At 29.7% G+C, this 21214-nt stretch overlaps 1 protein-coding gene across 1 annotated transcript; it reads left to right on the top strand.

Annotated features, from left to right (window-relative positions):
• The first annotated feature begins 6385 nt into the window (after positions 1 to 6385).
• On the top strand, positions 6386 to 8705 carry LOC100817065 (dof zinc finger protein DOF1.6). The gene has a single exon (XM_006597387.4). The coding sequence runs from the start codon at positions 7431 to 7433 to the stop codon at positions 8370 to 8372; it is 942 nt and encodes a 313-aa protein (XP_006597450.1). The 5' UTR covers positions 6386 to 7430; the 3' UTR covers positions 8373 to 8705.
• The last annotated feature ends 12509 nt before the right edge of the window (positions 8706 to 21214 follow it).

The raw sequence follows: 21214 nt of genomic DNA on the forward strand, positions 1-21214 counted from the left end.
TAGATAGGGGATACTTGTATAAGCTTTAAATATAATAAAAAATATCCATAAATGTTAATCGTTTGTTTGTTTTTTTTAAGAAAAAAATACGGCAATAAATATTAATCATTTGTTTTCGAAGCTAAGTTTTAGATAAAAACATTTTTTTGGGTATAATCAATTCATCAAATCCATAAACAAATAAATTCCATAATTTCTTGGGAACAAGTAAACCAGTGCTGTGCTAACAGAAAATAACAGCGGATTAGAGCGCCAAACAGAGAAAGAAGGGAACTTTAACCACAACGAATTCTTCAGAGCAAGATAAAGGAGTTGAGGAAAAGAATAACTTTAATGGGTTAGAGATGTTCAATGTCTACATTTTTTGGCAATTTCAGACTAAAATGAATGGACAGAAATTAATCATGAAAAATTAAAGTGGTGGTTCAATAGGGAGAGAACTAACTTGGCCGGACTTCATGCTTTTAAAGTTTTTTTTATTTTTTAATGGAATGCTCCCGAGATATTCCTGCATTTGATGATAATATGCCAAAAAGCAATAAACAAGGAAACCTCCCAAATAATACTTTCAACTGTATCTCCATATGCTTGTTGGGATATTAAAGATAATATGCTATGTTTTTAGTTTGTAATTTAATTTGTAGCATAAAAATATATAAACTATAAAGGGCATCAAAGTTTGATCAAACTGCAAAACTTGAAAAAACAGGCCCAAAATTAGTACAAAACTTCGGCTTCTCTTCAGGTCCTTGTCCTGACTTATGGACTAAAACAACATCTAAAAATAAATAATTAACATGATGAAAATTAAATCGTATAAAATTACAAATTTCGAATAAGTTCCAAATTTATGTCAACGTACTTTTGTCGCAACCACAATCAAATGTCAACTTTCAATGACAAATTAATAAAAAAAATCGGCTCAATCTGGCAGAAAGATTACACCTCTATGAATTACAAGCAACCTCAGGATTTAAGAGTGAAGGAGAGATGCAACATGGGGATGCAAAGGATTCTCAGCAACCCCAAAAATGTCCCCGCTGCTATTACAACAACCATAGCTGTCACAGCCTCGTTAGTCGTTATTTTTGCAAATCATGCAGGAGGTACTGGACTCAAGTGGAACCATAAGGAACGTAACTACATCACAATCCAAACTTTATTTTTATGTTTATTCAAATGTGTTTTGATTTGACTTTTTACACGAAAGAATCTCACCGATCATTTTTAATGGATCATCTTTTAATTATATTTTCTTTTATTTACAAGACTCGACTCGAATCTAAGATTTTAATTAACTCAAGATTACTTGTATCGATTGATATTAATTTTTAATTTATGAAATAGGTTAAGTATATTTTAACATGATATAAAGTCTATAATAAGAATATATTACATTAAATATTTGGAGGGAGTCGGTTAGATATTGAATCTTGCAATCTTCAGACTCCACCGGGTGTTAACATTTGAAATTGAGTTAAGTTTAAATTTTTAAGAGTTTATTTCTTTTATTTTGCTGTGAAGAAATGCAGTTGAAGGAAATGTCTGAGAGGGCCAAAATAACGATGAGCGAAAGCATGGACAGGGCCAAAGGGCAAGCACAAGAAGTGAAAGAAAGCATAAAGATGATGTTGTGGAGTTGAAGAGAATTAGTACTTACTATTCTGGTGTGGTTATGTTTCTAGTTCCACTTTTCAACATGCGAATAAGTTGGAGATGTACAAGTTGTTAGTTGACACAGGCAAAATCTGCTTGTTCAGCTTCATGTGATATTATAGTCGTTGCTATAATCAATTCCAGTTAGCTAGGTAAGCATTTTACGTACTAATTTAACAGAATTTCGAGCCATAAAAAACATTAACTATTGCCATCTTAAGTGTGTGTTTCGAAGGTGACTTTTTGATATTCAAATTCATATACGCAATTAAATTCCATAACTTTTTGGGAAGAACAAATTAATAGACAGTGTTGCAGACACCACTTCACTTCAAGCTGAATTCATCAGACCAAGAAAGAGTTGAGAGGGAAAAGACTAACTGTCTAACTCTAATGAGTCAGAGATTTTTTGTCCGTGTCTACATTTTTGAGAAATTTCAGGCTTTAGAATAAAAGGGTAATAATATATGGAAAACTTAATATTACAGATATTTTATTATCATTTATTTATTTGTTTTTCTATCGTATTATATTTACATTTCTCGTTTTTTTTTTCGTTCTCTCTTTTAAGTGTTAAACGCATCGTTTTCCAAAATAAAATGAAAGGGCAGAAATTAAATGAAAAAGCAAAAGTGGTTATGCTTTTCTTGAAAAGACAAGAATTAAAAGGTGAGAACTAGACTTCTTTTTCTCTTTTTTGAAGAAGAGAACTAGCTTGCCTTCTTAAGGTGACGCTTTTACTCTCGTTCTCGAAAAAAAAAAGGTGATGCTTTTACAGTAATTTATTTTTAATAGAATGCTAGCTCCAAGATAATCATGCATTTGATGACAGTATGCCAGAGTGATAATTGTTCACATACGAGAAAACCTCCCAAATTAATACGTATCTCCATATGCTTGTTGCAAAGTTGTGACAACATGATTATTTTTTAAGTTGTAATTTAATTTTTAGCCTAAATTTATAATGCTTCTCTTGTACAAGGAAATATTATTGTCAAACATTATTTTTTAATGCAATATATATCTCAAATTCTTTTATTTTTATTAATAGGAATTATAAGATATATATATATACATATATATATATATATATATATATATATATATATATATATATATATATTATCATCTTCCCATCTATGTAAATTTCACCCAATCCTAACACTATGATTTTGATCATATTAATACTATTAAGCTTCCTTTGAAATGTTGTTCTTTAAGGTGTTCATAAGCCAATTCAATCAAATAAAATAAAAAAATTGATCAAATCCATGAAAACATAAAAATAAATCCAAAAAATAAAAATTAAATAAATAAAAAATCAAATAGATCAAAATTTTGAAAAATTATTTTTTATTAGATGGATCACATTTTGAATTTGATTTTCAAAGTCGATCTGATCAATTCAAATCAAACTTATACATATGTATATAATTTTATTCATAAATATTATCATTGGTGTTTATATTTGTATTTCTTGTGTATTTATAAAATAATTATATAACTTATGTCCATTTATAAAAATAAATAAATTAAAGATAATTTTTTTAGTATGAGTTAAGATGCATAAATATAATTATTAAGTCATATAAATTTATTTTTGACATAGTATATATTTAAACGATTATATTATTATTTGTCATGTAATGACATATAAATAAAATATTTGATATTTTAATTTTTTTTTCAATATACTATTTTATAGAAAAAAATAAAAATATGAAAATAAAAAATAAATCCAATTCAAATCGTTTTAAATGAGATCAGTCCAGATTAAAATTTTGAGTCAAACCAAGTGAATAAAAGATATTAAAATAAAAATAATTGAAATGAAAGATCTTTTCTTTCAAAAATTGATTCAATACAATTCGCAAATAGCCTTGTTGTTGTGTGCCTTTCTTCGACCTTTACTAAAAGTAGTTAAATCAGAATCCGACCCGAGTTATTGAGCCAAATTTTCCTCCTTTTGGGTCATAGTTTATTCTTTTTTGTGACGACTCACGAAGGACTATATCCTCATAGCCCAATGAAAGTGCCAGACCCTCGAGTATCTCTGGGCCAAACTATAACGCCATGGCCAACAGCTTCCTATATTTGAAGGACAACATACTGCAAATCTTGGCAAGGAACAAAGAACCTATAAAGCCCTTGTTTGGTTCACTGCTGTACTGACTTATGACTAATACTACATCTAAAAATAAATAACTAATATGATGAAAATTAAATTGTATAAAATTACAAATTTTAATTAAGTTCAGCATTGTTTGAACTACATTTGTCACAACGACAATCAAATGTGTAAAATTTTCATTAATGAATTAACAAAAAAACGTAAATCATGCTATGCCGTATGGTTGGTTATTTTGGAACATTAATTCAGGATTCTCTATTCTTAAGAATTTACATAGTATATTTTGTATCACCAAGTTATTGACGTGAATTATTTATTGACCACTAATATTTGCCAAAGATTCTAACGGATCATTTTGATGGCTTGTTTGGTTCCATGTTTTGAATCACCAAACTTTGAGTGTAGAGTTAATCAAATTCGATTATAGTTTTAATCTACATGTTTAGTATATTCCTGTTAACATGATTTAATTGAATAAACTTCTTGAGTCTGTCATAATGTCACTTTGAGTGTCTTTTGTGTTAAATAAAAAAAATTATATTAAATTTTTTTTTCTAACATAATTTTATGAAAACATTCAAATATAAATTATATTTTTTAAAAATTACATGGAATAAAATTTTCTCTTGCAATTGTCGATTTTTTAATAGTGTGCACTATGGAGAGTAGTTAGAGAAAATCTGAATCTTTTTCACAGACTGAAGGGGTAGGGGGCAGTTGTAACCCCTCTATCATCAAACGTCACCACCATCTCTCTTGATTGCATCATCACGTGAGTCAGAGCAAGTAATAACGTGGTACATTTGCATACTCCTCAGTTCAGTTTAGTTCAGATGAGACTTGTCAGTACTGGACCATGAAGATGAAGCTGAAATGATAAATTAATTAATTTTAAGGTAGCAAGTAACAATAACTAACAACAGAAGCAGTGGGCACCCATCTTATGTCAGCACACTTTCCCTGCATAAGACACATTTCTCTCCCATCTGAAACCAACAAAAATAGAAATTCATCTTTTACTAATGTTTGGCTGTCGAAGGATATGGTCCTTGCTTTGCTCTAACAAAAATAATCATTGACCTTTTTACTTGGACCTTGTATACAAATTTGATCCAATTACTAACAATTAATTTTTATCTTTAAAGAAAAACCTAAGAATCAGAAATGATACCTAGTTTAAGGAAAGAAAACTTCCGGACTCAGGCTAATAGTTCACTATTAAAATCTAAAATGCATTAGTCTAATTGATTGATTCTTTAAATCTATTTGTGTTGAGAAAAAAAGAAAAATATGAGATCTTAACGAATTATAATTGATTTAGTTGACATTTGAAGTAAAAAATTGATTAATCAAAGCAATTCAAACCTATTTTAATTGATTTTATTTAAATTGTTGAATCCATCATGAATTTGATCCAATAAACATCCCAAAAGCAAGATGAACGTCTCTCTTCTAACTTAACTTGAAAAAATATTTATCATTTATCTACTTTTGTGCTATCTTATTTTTACCTTTTTTTTCTTTTTTCTTTTTTCTTATCATCACGTCATTTATTACATTTATCATTCTTTTCTTTATTTTTCTTCTTCTATCTCTACATTCTTTTTACCCCATTTTAGAAGGAAGAACATCGCTGCTGTTTTTTTAACTCGATTGAACACAAAAACGGGACCTAAAGTGGTCTTTTAAGATCATATGTTCCTGGGAAAGGAAATTAATAGTTAATATGGGTGTTAAAGGTGTGCTTAGGAAGCACGAAATGATGCCGTAAAGTAAATTAAATAGTAAGTCGACATTAATATGGAAATCACAATTTTTTTATATTATCATCTGATTTATATATTATTTGAATAATATTAATAAGAGCATCGAATATAAATTTAGCACATTATACAGGAAAAAAGTATTAAATCCTCCTAAACTTTATTCTTTTTATAAATAGACATTTAAATTTTAATTTTCATCCAATTAATTATTAAATTTTACCTCTTTTGAAAATATACACCATAAAATTTAAATTTATTATGATTCTTTTTATGTTTGATATTTAAACCAATTTAATATAATATGATGTTCACGATAGTCCCGCCGGACTCAAATCAAATAGTATCATACATACAATCCATTTTTTTTATCCCTTCTGTTTCATTTGTCATATATATTTAAATATTTTATATAAAAATTTATTTTAATGTTAAAATTATTAAAATAAATACTTAACTTGAACTAGATTAAATTTTGTAGTTGAAAAATGATTTTTTTAATTAATAAGAATGAATAAGTAAAGATTGTTTATATTAAAAATCCACTTAAGCAAGAAGTTATCTATTCATTCTTAATTAATATTATTTAATTTTAAACAACTTATAAAACACTCAAATTAGAGATATTTTACCATCTTTGGTTTTTCTATTAAACAATTAATTTTTATCTAAAATTGGTTATAAGTTAAAATGTTTTAAATAATTTGTGTTATATAAAAAGATTTTATTAAATTTTACCATTAACTTTTTAAAAATAAAAAATTCAAACATAAATTATCTCATTCCAAATTTTCCGATACTTAACCCGGTGGCACACCAATATATATCCAGAATGAATATGATTTTTCAATTAAAAATTAAAAGCTAGCTAGCTAGCAGTAGTGGGGTGCAATGCAATGAAAGGAAAGAGAGAGAAGAGTAGAGGAAGCAGAGAGGAAATTGAAAGAGAGAGAAAGACAGTTGCTAAGTTCTGACATAGCCACCATTTCATTCACCACTCTTTGGTCTTGGTCTTGCCTTGCCTCTACAGCCGCCTCAGCCCTCAGCCCTCAGCCTCCTCGTGGTCCTTACTCTACTATACTATCATCATCTTCTATTAGTAATCTTCCCTCCCTTTTTTCTCTTTCTCCAAGCTTCTCACTTTTCTTAGACACACAACTCTAACTCATAGAGAAGCATACATAACATCATCTCTGTGAATTACAAGTCTCTGGTGCTGTTTGTTTGTTCCCACTCTTTCTGTCCTTTTTGTCAATCAAACCTCAAAATTCTCAGTGCATTCCTCAGGGTTTTTCTCCACAATATAATTGCCCCCTAAGTACCTCTCTCCCGATTGAGACCCTTCCGTTTTGGACTTTTTGTCCACGTTGCATATCAATCCAGAATCGCCCAATTTTACATGCCAAGTTTCCTCCTTTCCTCATCTTTTTCCATATACACAACACTTCAAACACATGGAAATTTATTTTTTTCTTTCAAGATCGTCAGAATCCACCGAGATTTCACAGGATCGATCCTACTGAATTAATACCATTTACAAACACATTAGATATTCCCATAATTTTATTTTTATTTTTTATGGAAATTTGAGATACCCCAGCTGTTCTTTTTGTTAAAATTGTGGGTAGGTAGGAACTCATGCACAAGGTAAGTTTCCGTGGTTTTGGTCATTGTAGATTCTCAGATACATTTCTCAGACACGTAGAGCTCGATCAAATACAACCCCTCAAATCTGAAACCCCTACACACTTTTCACTTGTTACCTGCATGCTCCTCCAAGCCACCACCAACCGCTACCTATAGTTTCTAGTATATATACACAAAACAACACACCCCACAAACATCACAGACACAGACACACAAAAGTCAAAAGGGTCGCGATGGAGCAAGGAGTCGAAGAAGGAGGTGGCATGAATAAGATACCTCGGGATTCAAGAGTGAAGGAGATAAGACAAGGTGATGCACAAATTCAGGTTCAGGCTCCTCAGCAACCCCAAAAGTGTCCTCGATGCGACTCTCTCAACACCAAATTTTGCTATTACAACAACTATAGCCTCTCACAGCCTCGTTACTTTTGCAAAACATGCAGGAGGTACTGGACTCAAGGTGGAACCTTGAGGAACGTTCCTGTTGGTGGCGGTTGCCGCAAGGGGAAGCGCGCCAAGAGTTCTAACTCATCTTCTTCGGAGAATATGAATTCTTCTTCCAGATCACTGCCTCAACAACAACAACAACCGCAAGGGGTGGTGGTTCAAACTCAAGCACCACCCTTAACAACGGTGGTGAAGGCCAAAGACCCTTCTTCCGTTGTGGCTTCAACCTTTTACCAAAGTGGTGGGTACTTGTCTTCTTTGGCTGCTATGCATTCACTCAACTCATCATCACACCCTTTTGATCACTCTCTAAATTTTGCGGGTAGTGACACCTTGCGTTCTTCCAATTTGGGCCTTCTATCTGGTTTCAATGTTCAGCGCCCAATTGGGCCAATTCGTCCACCGCACTTGTATCATCAAATGGGGAGTGGTGAAAGGGAGATGGTGTCTCTGTATGAACAAGGTTTGGTCAATCCATCTTCATCCAGCATGGCTAATACTGATACTAATAGCAGTGGTGTTTCTCAGCATGATTGGCCTATGAGTTTCATCAATAACAATAACAATAATGCTAGTAATAGAGCCTCTGATGCCTCTTTGTGGAGCACCATCAGCACCACTGTTGGTGGTAACGCTGAGAGGACTAGTCCTAGTGGTGTTGGTGCTGGTTCTTCTTCTTTCGTCAAAAATCAATGGCCTAATCTTCCAGGGTATGGCCCTCCACCGTGATTGATTTCATTCACCTGTTGCACCCCGAGAGTCCTTCAAGTCATAGTTCTGAACAAATTGATTTGTCTTTTACCTGCTTCATGATCTGTTTGATGTTCTTTAGGTATATGATCTTGTAGCATAGGTTTATCAATAGCGCAGGTGTTAATTATTGGTCTTGGTTGATTGTGCAAACATTGGACCGTAGAGAAATTGTGTTGTTGTTATTGTAGTTGATGTAAACGGTGGATCAGTGCCGTAGATAGTTGAATAGAGAATTTCTGGGTTGGGTCAGGTTGTTTCGAAACTTTTTACATATAATTTCATTTTATAATTATACAGCTATCAGGTGAAGTTTTGTATCCTAGCTAGCCTGTGCCTTTTTACTTATTGACTTTGCTCAAAGCAAGTGTGATTTGTTAGTTTAAGCCATAGTCTAAAAGGAATGTGAAATTCTAAATTAACGAGGCAACGTTGTTAAATACATGCACAAAGGGAGTGATGTCTTTGGTGAAAAAGTTGATGGAATGGTTCCATATTCGGCATGTGGGTGACTGAAGTTCCAAATTCTCTTTAGCTTTAAAGAGTCCCGTTTGTTTTATTTGCATTTGTGCTTTGTGCGCTTTACTATTGCGCTTTAGCTTCCTGTGGCTCATTACTAGTATCAGATTCTCGTTTTTAAAATTTGATAGTATATATAATATGATATGTAATTTTTTTATATTTTTTTAAAATTTAAAAAATAACTTTTTATGGTCTAATCTGTGTTTAAAAAAAAGAAAAAGCATTTCTCCATACCATGTATGAGGGAATGTCAATCTTACTTAACTAAGGAGCATGCCAATCTTACTCCTCCAAGCTAATAATGCATGCAAACTGTTGCTTGTCCTTGTATTTCGACGTTGTCAATTTTTTTAAAAAAAAGGCGCATGTGACTTGCATGGGTTTCCCTGATTATCTGATCATTAACTAAGCCACTGTCCACATGGGTGTTTCTTTCTTATTTTCGCCCTTTCTTTTGGCAGGACTATACATGGTTTAAATGATGGATGATGTTCGTATAACTGTTCCACAATATAAATAGGAGCAAGCTTAACTAAACCAAAGAAAATTAAATTATAGTATGTTAGATGCAAATGGTTCAGTTGATTTTGCATCTCGTTGAAACCAATATTTATTTATTTTATTTATTATGCGCATAAGTCTATGTTTGGAGTATGGTTTCAAACCTTTTAAAAATATGTTCAGAATATAAAATATTTGTTTTTTTTTTCTCGAAGTACGTTTAGCACTTTCTAACAAAAGAGAAACGGAGATTTAAACATAGCTTACGTAATTCAAATCAATAAAAAAAATTATATAAGACGACTTAATTGGGATGAAATTTTGAAAATTGCACGTGAAAGTATCTTCACCCTAGCAATAGCATTAGCGTTGTTGTACACACGACACGAGCTTAACCGGTGTTATGGAAAAGTGGCCTAGGGAGGAAGTGACCAAAAAATGTACGAAATGCCGGGGTTCGTGGGTGGGGTGTGCGAGTCGTGGCTTTCGATTAAAGCCATATCTTTGGTCTGCCATAAGGAGATCTCTAAGCAGAGAGAATATAAAAGCAGTGAAACATCTCGAGATAACTCCCCACTCTGCCGCATCGTTTGTCACACGAATGTGGAACTTCTGACAGAAGAATGCATCAGCAATCACTATGTAAAAATTCCAAAATAGCACCACTGTGGACTGTGGTGTGGTCACCAAAACCAGTTTATTAGCATGGCCTATCATAATTCTGGCTAAGCATTTCATTAGGGTGGCAATTTAACAAATTTTTTAGGTGTCTATATTAATGATAGTAGAGACATTTCTCACAAGATGAACGTGGTTCGAATTTAGATACTTATCCCTAAAAAAATTTAGAGACTAATTAACGTGAGTGTGAATACTTCATTATCTAATACATTTTTAGTATGTTTCATTACTTGTTTGAATGTAAACTTACGTTGTTTTTGTTTGGATAAAAGATGTCAATTGTAATTTTCACATAATTTTTTCTAATTTGACGTGATTTTCTGAATTACAAATGACTTTTAAGAGGAATCAAGAGAGAAGAAATAGGTAGGTGAAAAAAAGATATATATGTGAACAATAGAAGGAAGTTAATGCTTTGTTTGGTCAAAGGATGAGAATAATATTGAGAAGATGAAAATAAGTTAGTATTATTTGTTATGTGAAATTTAAAGTGGAATTAAATATTTTGAAAGTGGAGGGATCTATTATATTATTTCTCATATATTTTTATTTATCTCTTAAAGCAAACAAAATGAATTAGGCCTGTGAGGTTAATTTGTTGATTTACTAGACAGATTGTATCAAGAGAAAAAAAATATTTACTCAAATAGAATTAAACTTATTTAAATTGGTCCAATTGACTTGCCGAATCAAATTGAGTTCAAGAAACATAGCTTGAATTCAATTGGAGCTTCCAATGTTTAATTTTATTTTTCTTTTCTTTTGAATCTGTATGAATTTAGATTAAAAAAAAGTAAAATGAGTCAATATGAATTGTCCCAACAAGATACTAGGTGTAATTGAACTTAAACAAGATTGATATATAATATGGGTTGGACGACCCAATCAACTTTTTAAGCTTGGTTCAATGGTTGGGTTAGATCTTCTTCAAAAACTTATAATTTATTAATGCATTTCACACTTAAAATATCATAATTAAAGAGTAAAGTATATTTTTAGTTCTTATATTTTCAATAAAACTTAATTTTAATCTCAAAACTTTAGCTTTAATTAATTTCATCTCTAAATTTTACAAAAGTAGTGGTTTTCGTCTCACTTAACATATGATGTTAATTATGAAAGGAAACAAAAATCATTATTTTGTAAAGTTCAAACATTAATTGAGTTGAAGTTGGAAAACTTAAAGCTAAGTTTCACCAAAAATATGAGTGAGTATTTTCATGCTAACATATTGCTACCTGACTTAATTTCTTACTAACTTGAATTTCAGAGTCTTTCTATATACCTTAGAAAAACTCCAAGAACCCATGCGTTATACGCTATTGAACACATTATTATAACTTGTCTAGTGTTAAATAGTATGACGTATTCACCTAAGAGATATATCTTCTTGTGCAATATATTTTCATATATCACAGTACCCAACGAATAAAAGTAGTTTAATAAATAAATAGTTAATAATTGTATTTAGATACAAAGTTTTAGCCAGGAGGCACATTTGTGAAGCCTTAGGATGGAAGTCACAGAGAAAATGAGAGCGTTGGAGCGAGTGGGGAACCTTGTCCATCATCTCTTGTTGACACTTTACACCTCTGCTCCTTCAACTCAACATACGGTGGTGTAGTATAGCAGTGTTTGCTTAAAGCTGTTAGTGACACATGCATGGAGGAACAATCCAGTGTCTGGCTTTATCACCACAATCTAATCCATCATGATTTTGATGTATGTATGCGTGGGGTGGGACTCTCTTTTTCTCGCGCTGTGTGAGAAAATGTATCATTATTAGCAACATAGCATGAGCTAGTGGCGGTGGACCCCTATGCCATCAAATATCAATGGGACTCGTCACCCTTCACCTACACCTCTGTTGCTTGGCCCATATCCTATTGGTTGAGTCACCATATGATTAGGATCAACTATTTTCTCATATTAATTAAGTCTTTTTTTTAAGATATAAGATTATCCCATGACTGAAAAAAAAAATAAAGAAAGAAGGAATAGGAAGATTTGAATTCCTCTTTTCTCTGTCTATTTGCTTGGTCAATTATTTTAGGTTAAGATGTACTGATGATGGATCTAAATTCATTCATTTATATATCTGTGTTTAAAGTTATATGGATTGGTGATTTAGTTTCCTATCTCATATATATGACACTTTTATAAAAGGTATTTTTGACCGCTTTTCACCAAAACAAAATGTATCTGCCTGTATGTGTAATTTGTCGCAACAAAAACAATTGGCTAAAATATAGTTTTTATCTGTCGTTTGATTTTTTTTTTTTTTTTACTTTCTTCTCTCAAGTTTAATTTTTTTGCTTTAATTGTTTTAAAAAATTTATTTAATAGATCAAATTATCCCTTCTTTCAATTTACCACATTAATTGAGTCAACTTAATTGCATGTAACAAACTACAAGAAATATCACTAATATTAAACATTGTCACAACCAAAATCAATATTGTTAGTAAAAAAAACTAACAAAATTTTTCAATTTAATTAGTATAACAAACAAATTTTCAGACATCAAAATAAAACTTTTTAAACTTAAAAATTAATCTGAAAGAAAAAATTCAAATGAGAAATCCAAATTATATTTTAGCCAAAATAATTGTTTTTAATCATATGATAAATTTTTAAATATTATTTTATCTAAACTTAATTAAATATGTTTTTAATGCCTATATGTTTTGACTTTGGTTTTTATATATACATTTTTTCATCTTTAAAATTTAAAATTATTTATTTTAGTCCCTATAAAATGAGACAATTCTGATTTTGATCTTGTAAAATACTTTTTTGGTCTTAATCACTCCAAAATCTAAAACTATATTTTTGTCCCTACGGTTTATATAAGGATAGATAAATAACAATTATTTTATCGGTAAAAAAATTAACATTTTTTAAGAGATATAATTTTTCTTAAAAGTATTAAATGCTGACATTGTAATTGCATCATAGATACAAGTAGATGTTATCTGAGATTATCACTTAATATTCTGCTAATCACATAAGCTATTTACAAGTGTCATGTAATAATAGAAACCGAAAATAAAATTTCAACTTTTTGAAAGATGAAAATTATTTTTTAAAGGAAATTCTAATTATTTTTATAAGAACTAAAATTAAAATTCTCTGACATTATATGCACTAAAGACATGTTTAAACCTTTTCCTTATTATAACGAATACTTCCATCCAATCAATTTTTTATCTGTATCTTGACTTTATATTAAAAAAAAAAAAAAACTGCCTAGATATCCGAAGTTATCTTTATTTAAGTTTGTGGTTGCAAGAACGAAGTAAAAGTTATCATGATTTAGATTTATCAATATTCTTTTCAAATTATTTTTCAATAATTTCAGTTATTATTTGCAATTTCCCCCCTTAACTATCACTGAAGATGATAAAGTTTTCTTAGTATTTAATTTTTATGCACATGCAAGAAGACTTGAATAAGAAACGTCATCTAATATATAAGAGCCAATTCCTCACCAATTTTTTTAACGAGCCAATTCCTTATTACCAATTAAACCAACAAAAAATTAGTTCTGTACAATTTTATCAAATAATAAATAATGAAGTTATCACATTTTAGTTTAATTTTCTTCAAAATATATATATATATTTTTAAAAGAAACAGACTTTCATATCATTTCATTACTAACCAAAGAAGCAATATAATGAGAAATATACTAGAAAATATGGAGACTAGATAAGATGGTGCTGCTAGCTTTAGCAAGAGCATGAGTCCTAACATAACCAACGGAAAAGGTTTGATTCAATAAAAGTAAGAACCGACATTTATACAAGATACTGCCAATTAACCTCAGAAAAATCAACAGCGACGTACGCCCTTTAATTAATTTGTCCACTAGAGTCTGGCAATCAGATGCAAAGCACACTCGTTGCAGCTCCATTTCGATAGCAACTTGAATTGCAAAGACTAAGAGTGAACCCAAGGCTTCTCCTTCCTGGACATCAATATATACAAGGGTTCATATCCAAGCTGCACTCCAAACGGAGTTATGATCTCAATATTCAGATTCTGATACAAATATCAGAATGATTCTTAGTTCTTACCTTCCCATAGCATTTCATTTCCTCTCCAAATCGTCATGGCAACCCGCAATTGATGTTGAGGATCAATTTCATTCATGAAACTGAAAAAGAATTCTGATGCTGCAATAAATCATCTATAGTGTGTCTAATTAATTAGTATTGAGCACTTCCCAGCATGGAACATTTACTGGACAAGGACAACCAAAGAAAATATGGCAAGTTGACTCAATATTAGAATCACATAATGCATGGGCAAATTGAACCACAGACCACACCTCGATCGATCGGTTCCATAGATTTTCCCGCGTAGGAAGACATTGTCTGCATGCTCGCCACAGTAGGAATTGCGCAGGATTACTATAAATTAAATTTAATAGTATAACTTTTTTATGTAATATTCTGAAGAAAATTCACTCAAACTCATTTTATGGTTACAAATTACTATTCTATTTTTTTATATAGAAAATACTGAAAATGATTGTTCAATTGATTTTTTACTGCCGTTATTTAATTGTTTTTGAAACTCACTTTTGAATTTTGAAACCTTTGACAGTACAAAGATTTTCCTTTTTAATGTTTTTAGAAAGTTTTGTCCTTTTTACTAGTAAAACAAAACCACTATTACCAAAATTCAAATTATGTCAATGATAACTTCTATTGAAGTTGTCCCTATTCTCATTATATCTTTAATAACTAATCACTATATCTTTTTCTTTAGTAAGAATTGAGAAACGAAGGTTGTTTAATATAAAGCGAGTATATTCACCATTTTAAAATATTTGTTACTAATGTAAAAAAGTCACTTCATGCCTAAACTTTGAATATTTGTATGTAATTAGGTGTAATTTATTTTAAAAGATATATTTGTTTAACATAAGATGCTGTAATGTGATTTATAATAATTGAGAATAAAATTGTCTATAAAGATAACATCAAATGTGATTATTTTTTTTATAATACTTATTGAAAATGTTATTATGATGAAAACTAATTTAGTCTCCTTATAAAAAAAACAATACTAATTTAGTCCCCTTCGTTAAATACTTGTTATTGCCATAAAAAGATACGAAAATACTCTATTAAAGCTAATTTAACTTATCTGTTTCCCTAAAGTAACCTCGAGTATACTCACCATTAATTATTTTTTTCCAGTTTTTTTTACGCTTTCTTCGATCACCATTGGCGGCTGCCGTTATTTTACTGGTCACAGTTCCGACCGCCACCTACATCGTCCGGTGGGCCAACCACCACCCACATTGACCTTGAAATATCAATAATTGTTTATATCTCTTATTTATTTCGCATATAACTAATTTTTCATTTTTTTTCAATAACATAAGACATTAACAAAATTATTATATATAAATTATCCTCTCTTCTTGTTCACGAGTGCATTGAACGGGTTCACGTTCTAATTTTAATTAATTTGTATATATGTACACAGCATGATCATACGCTCTTCACAACTGTAAATTAACAAACAGTAATCATTGACTTATAAAAGTAATCAAGGCATAAAAAAATCCAAAACAGAGAAAAAAAGGTGTATGGTGGTGTTGGAATTTATTCGTTCTTTTCTTTAGCCTGAAGAAGGCATATTATTCTCTAACACACATTTCAACCTAGTTTTGACTTGGTTCCAACAACAAAACATTTTCGAACATTCCCTTGCTTTATTTTTCTTTTTTGGGATTCCGTGTGAGTAAAGTTTTGAAAATTTGACGCCATCATACCAACAAATTTTAATTTAAGCCTTGGCACACGCGTGTTTTGTCCTGGTTTAGTTTCTGTCTTCCACAGAAAAAGGTTGTGCTTGTGAGTTGACGAAATCTATACAACTGCTCGTCTCTGGTTTGTGACCAGTTGTCGTATTTTTACTTGGCTTCCATCGAGAATGATTTTGGTGGAGGATTTCTCTGGTTTAAAATAATATTTAGCCAAAATGTTATTAATGAATTTGGTGGGTGTAAGAAAACGGCAAAGATTACTATGTTGCTGAAAAATATAATTATTTGAGACTCGTTTTCATTGGTAATAAAATACAATATATTTAGTCTTGCTTGTATTATTATGTTGGTTGAAAACCATGGGAAGAAGTCAACGAGGGGATTCAAGAGGATCATATTTATAAACATCATTTTATATTTATCTTGAAAAAATATACCTTCTCTATAATCATATAACAACAAAAATAACTACTTTCACATATTAAGAAAATTAGTTAAAATTATTTAATTTTATTAATCTCAAATATAAGATAAGATTATTCTTAAAATATTTTTCGTTAAAACTTGATACCATCAATAAAATAGATTCCTTAAAAATAGAGTTGTAATTAAATGAAGAATATTTTAAAAATGATATTATTAATTAGGAGTAAAATTTGTTAGATTTGCTTATACTTGAATCCAAAAAATAAAAAAACTTTTTTGCTTATATATGAGTCTACAAAATATATATGTTAATCTTTCAATCTCATTATAATTATTCTTGAAGAAAAAAAAGTGTCAAAAAATAATTGTTATTTTAATTTTTTAATGTAACATTAATTATTTTTTCACCTATATCCCTTATAATATTAATGATAATATAAGGTCAATTTTATAAATTTATTATTCTCTTTTTTTTTCTTACACGGTATAAAAACAACTTAGGACCATTATTATTTTGAGATTGAGGAAGTATCATTTTATATTTGTGTATTTTTTTGGCTTGATAATGATTAAGCCCATTAAAATTTCTATAAATCAGTGCAATAATTTTTTTCTATAAACATATATTTTAGGTTAAAATATGTTTGTAATCTCTAATAAATATCTAAATTTTGTGTTTACTTCCAATAATTTTTTATTGTTTTTGCTCCCTAATAGAGAACAAAAATTTTATTTTCTGTCCTTGTCACTTTTTTTAGTTCCTAATAAATTAAAAAATTTTGTGTTTACTCTTCAATAAAAGAATTTCATTTATTATTAGTTTATTTGAAAAAGACTAATAGCAAATAATTTTTTTTATTGAGAAGCAAATGCAAAATTTGTCAAATTATTAAGGACTAAAAGCATATCAAAAACTAAAAATAAAATTATTATTTTTATTACGAATTCAATACAAAGAAAAAAATTATAAAAAAAATAAACATAAAATTCAAGTATTTATTACAAATTTAAAATATATTTTAACCTATATTTTATTTCTATCAAATCCCTATATAAATATGAATCCAGATGACATGTTAAGATATCTCATAATTAGGAACATATAATCAAAATCCTACTTCTAAAACTTGAACTATCCTATTGTTTTGAACTGACTATTGGGAGCCAATGGTGTTCAATTAATTTTCAACAAAGTAAAATATGTTTTTATTCACTATACTTTTAGTGAAACTTAGTTTTAGTCATTAACTTTCAATTTTAATCAATTTGATCCTAAATTTTATAAAAGTAGTGATTCTAAAGTGCTTTTCAAACGAAAACAATTTTCTAAAGTTCAAGAAATAAATTGATCAAAATTAAAAATACAAGAATGTCATTTTTTTTATACCGAAAGTACATAACCTAAAAATAAATTTTACCCTTTTAAATATAATATCATAACATATTCTGTCTTAATATCAATAAGTTTTCAGTTTTACAAATTTTCCATATCCTATAACCAGTCGTATATGAGAAGGGGAATACTCCGTATAGCTAGAAATATATGACATGAATTTCTCATAAAAAAAAAGAAATATATGACAAGAAATTAACTTTTGAGATGAGCTACGTCTAATATGAAGTGTAAAGATATATATGTCTCTTGCATTGATATATGTAATAAATAGAGTATATATGAACATTTTTTTCTAAAAAAAAATGCGAACAATTTTTTGAAAAACTAATTTTAATCAAATAAGATAATTAAAATAATGAAAAATAAAAATGATTCATATATTTAATTTTATTTTATTTTTGATGAAATAAATTGTATACTAATGTTAGACATTAAAATTGCCTTTATTAATATAACTTTTGTCTAATCTATTAATGTAGCTATTAAACTTATACTAACAATACGATGTATTGTGTAGTATAATATTGTTCATATAGAAATTTAATATATAATATTGATACATATTGTTAATATATAATTTAATGTATCATATTATTAGTATAGATTTATAATATCTAAATTAAAAGCTTAATTTCTGTTAATTATATATATATATATATATATATATATATATATATATATATATATACTATATTAAAAAAAATTATAATTCCCTTTTTGATATTATGAAATTTTATAGTGTTTATATCAAAAAAATTGTGCAATTTTTTTTGTCTAAGTGAGAAAAACAGTGAATTGGCGGACTTAAAGCATGAGTGACATATTTGCCGAAAAATATCTCAACACTAAGGACTTATGACTTTCTTTATATACACTCTTTTTTTATTTGTAATCTGGCAAAGTAAACAAGTTTACCTTCAACTTTTTTAAATAAGTAACTAACAGAAATACCCTCAACGAAAATATGTTTTGTATCTCTATCACAAAAAAGTTACTCAATAATAGTAATTAAATTAACTTAAATTACAATTAAAAAGATAATTTATATCATAACTAATTTGATGACTACTAAGAAGGGTAACTTGCATCATAATTAAGTCAATTTCAATTAAAAAATAATTTATATTATAATTAATTTGATTACTATTAAAAAGGATAAAAATTTGTAGTCAATATTTTTAATTAAGATATTTACCTAATATCTTAATGTTTTTAGTCTAGAAAATACAGAAGAAAAAATTGAACCTTAATTAATATATCAAGAAAAGAGAATAAGATGTAGCACAAATTAACGATGTCAGATATTCACTTAATATGAAGATAAAGTTGATATATATATATATATATATATATATATATATGATAAAGTTTTCTTAGTATTTATTTTTTATACACAAGAATATGAAACATTACCTAATAATACTAGAAATGTCAGTAACTTGATTGAACCAAAGAACTCAAAAACAATTGATCTCTAAGTAATTAGATACTACTATCATGACAATGCTCAAACTCTGCATTGACAGTAACCAAAATACAATGACAAAGACATGAAAGCCAGCAATTGGCCTTCAGATAGGCCAAGTAATTAATCAACAATTCAACAATCCCAACCTAAATACCTAATTAATTAAAAGTAATAAGTTTTTATGTCCTTGCCAGTCAGCTTCTTTAGAAGCTCCTGAACAGCTGGGATACATGCTTATACACTACGGAGTTCAACCGCGTAATCATCCCCAACTTGGAGTTTTGCTTTCTTCAATATATTTTCTACTGCTGTCCTGAGCTTGAAACACATGATTAATTTTTTCAGCTTTAGCGGAAGCACCAAAATCATGTATTTGTCATCCATTCAAACTTATCAGTAATCGTTACCTGTCAAGAAGATCTGAACATAATTCCTCAAATCTAGTTCTTGTGAGGTGTGTTCACTAATACACCGCTCTCATTTCCATTTGCTGTTTTGAATGACAACTTGAAAACATAGGCATTAAGTAGCTTTGCTTTGTACAAATGGTGAAAACACACTGAAAAACTAGATTGGCCAATTAAAGGACAAAAGTAGATACCTGATGGGTGCACAAGTCAAGAATGAGAGGTTCCTGATTGCATTCCGGGCTTCCTTAGTGATGCACACAAGAGCTTCTTTGTCTTTTGAAAGGTCTATGCCTTCAACTCTCTCGAACTTTGAAACCACCCGATCAACAATTCTCTAGGCAATAGGAAACAAACAACTGTCGGCGAGAAAACATCACCACCCAAGTGTGCATAAAAAAAACTACCCTTCTCATAAATATCTTGAACTTAAGGATAAAAAATCTTCCAAGGAGACACTAAAAGTATTGTTTCGAAGGTGAAATTCCAAGACAGTGAAATGATTTTTCTCTTCAGTGGGATCAATAAGAAGAATCTCTAAACCAGTGATCTTACCAGCTTCCTTGTTTTGCGAGTCATTGAAGTAAACAGAGAGCCTTAGTCAGTTTAAGGTTCAAAAACTTAGAAGCTAAGCATCATCCACAAGCTTCCTCAACAACTATACAACACTAGCCCGTATCAATAACATATAGCAAGACAACAGGTGATGTGTAATGTCTTACATTACATAGCAGTCAGAAATCTAAGAAAATTGAAAAGTTAAATAAAGCAATAGAAGTATACCTCGGCAGAAATTTCTTCAGTGTCATCTCTTATGACCGGCTTCGACTCTTGGTCCAACTTGGAGAAGAAAGTGTTATCCTTCTCCAGGTTCACCGTGGCCTCGCCCACGGACTTTACGTAGCCTCTGCTGTAAGGATAGGGTTCGGGAACCCGCAAAGGTGCGTATTTGTGTAGCCATGTATTTGCATCTGTGAAGCGTGGAACAAGATAGATACATAGATAGATGATACCCGTAATCCTAATTTCGCATAAGGAGAAGCACAACCGATATGGTAGATAGGCTCCAAGAAAAATAATAAGGTAGGGTTTTGTTTTGAGAGAGTAAGGGTTATATTGTTAAGGATTCTTTATTTATAATTAATAAGTAACAAAAAGAAAGAATCATGACTAAGTAAGGTAGGCTCCGCTCTCCCTCACACCCACTCTCATTTGTAGGTGTATCTCCTAACAAGCATATCTGTTTGCCACTTTTCCTAAAAATTTTGTTAGCAACAACTATCCAAACTCACTTCTTTTTCTAATATTTTTGTAATTAACCCTGTTCAATTCTTTACCTGATTCAATCTTCTTTTTTTCAAATATATTTTTTAACTTCGGCGAATTCTCTCTTTCATCAATAATTTCAAATCCTTATTTTAATTTACTTTTTAAAGATAATATTAAAGATATTTAAAATTCATTTTACTTTTTAGAATAATGCTTAATTATGATATATTCAAAATTAGTTACTTATTTATATATCTTCGGCGCCTCAGTCTTTGTCTCTAAATCTGACAACAATTCATATTATTTCTTCTCCCTAGTATCAATGTTTTTTTTTTCATGACACCTAATAACTAATTTCTATATATA

This window comes from Glycine max, chromosome 15 (assembly GCF_000004515.6).
Source record: "Glycine max cultivar Williams 82 chromosome 15, Glycine_max_v4.0, whole genome shotgun sequence".
Taxonomy (NCBI): Eukaryota; Viridiplantae; Streptophyta; class Magnoliopsida; order Fabales; family Fabaceae; genus Glycine; species Glycine max.

Coding starts and splice junctions, on each gene's coding strand:
- LOC100817065 (XM_006597387.4), top strand. CDS start 7,431: ATGGAGCAAGGAGTCGAAGAAGGAGGTGGCATGAATAAGATACCTCGG.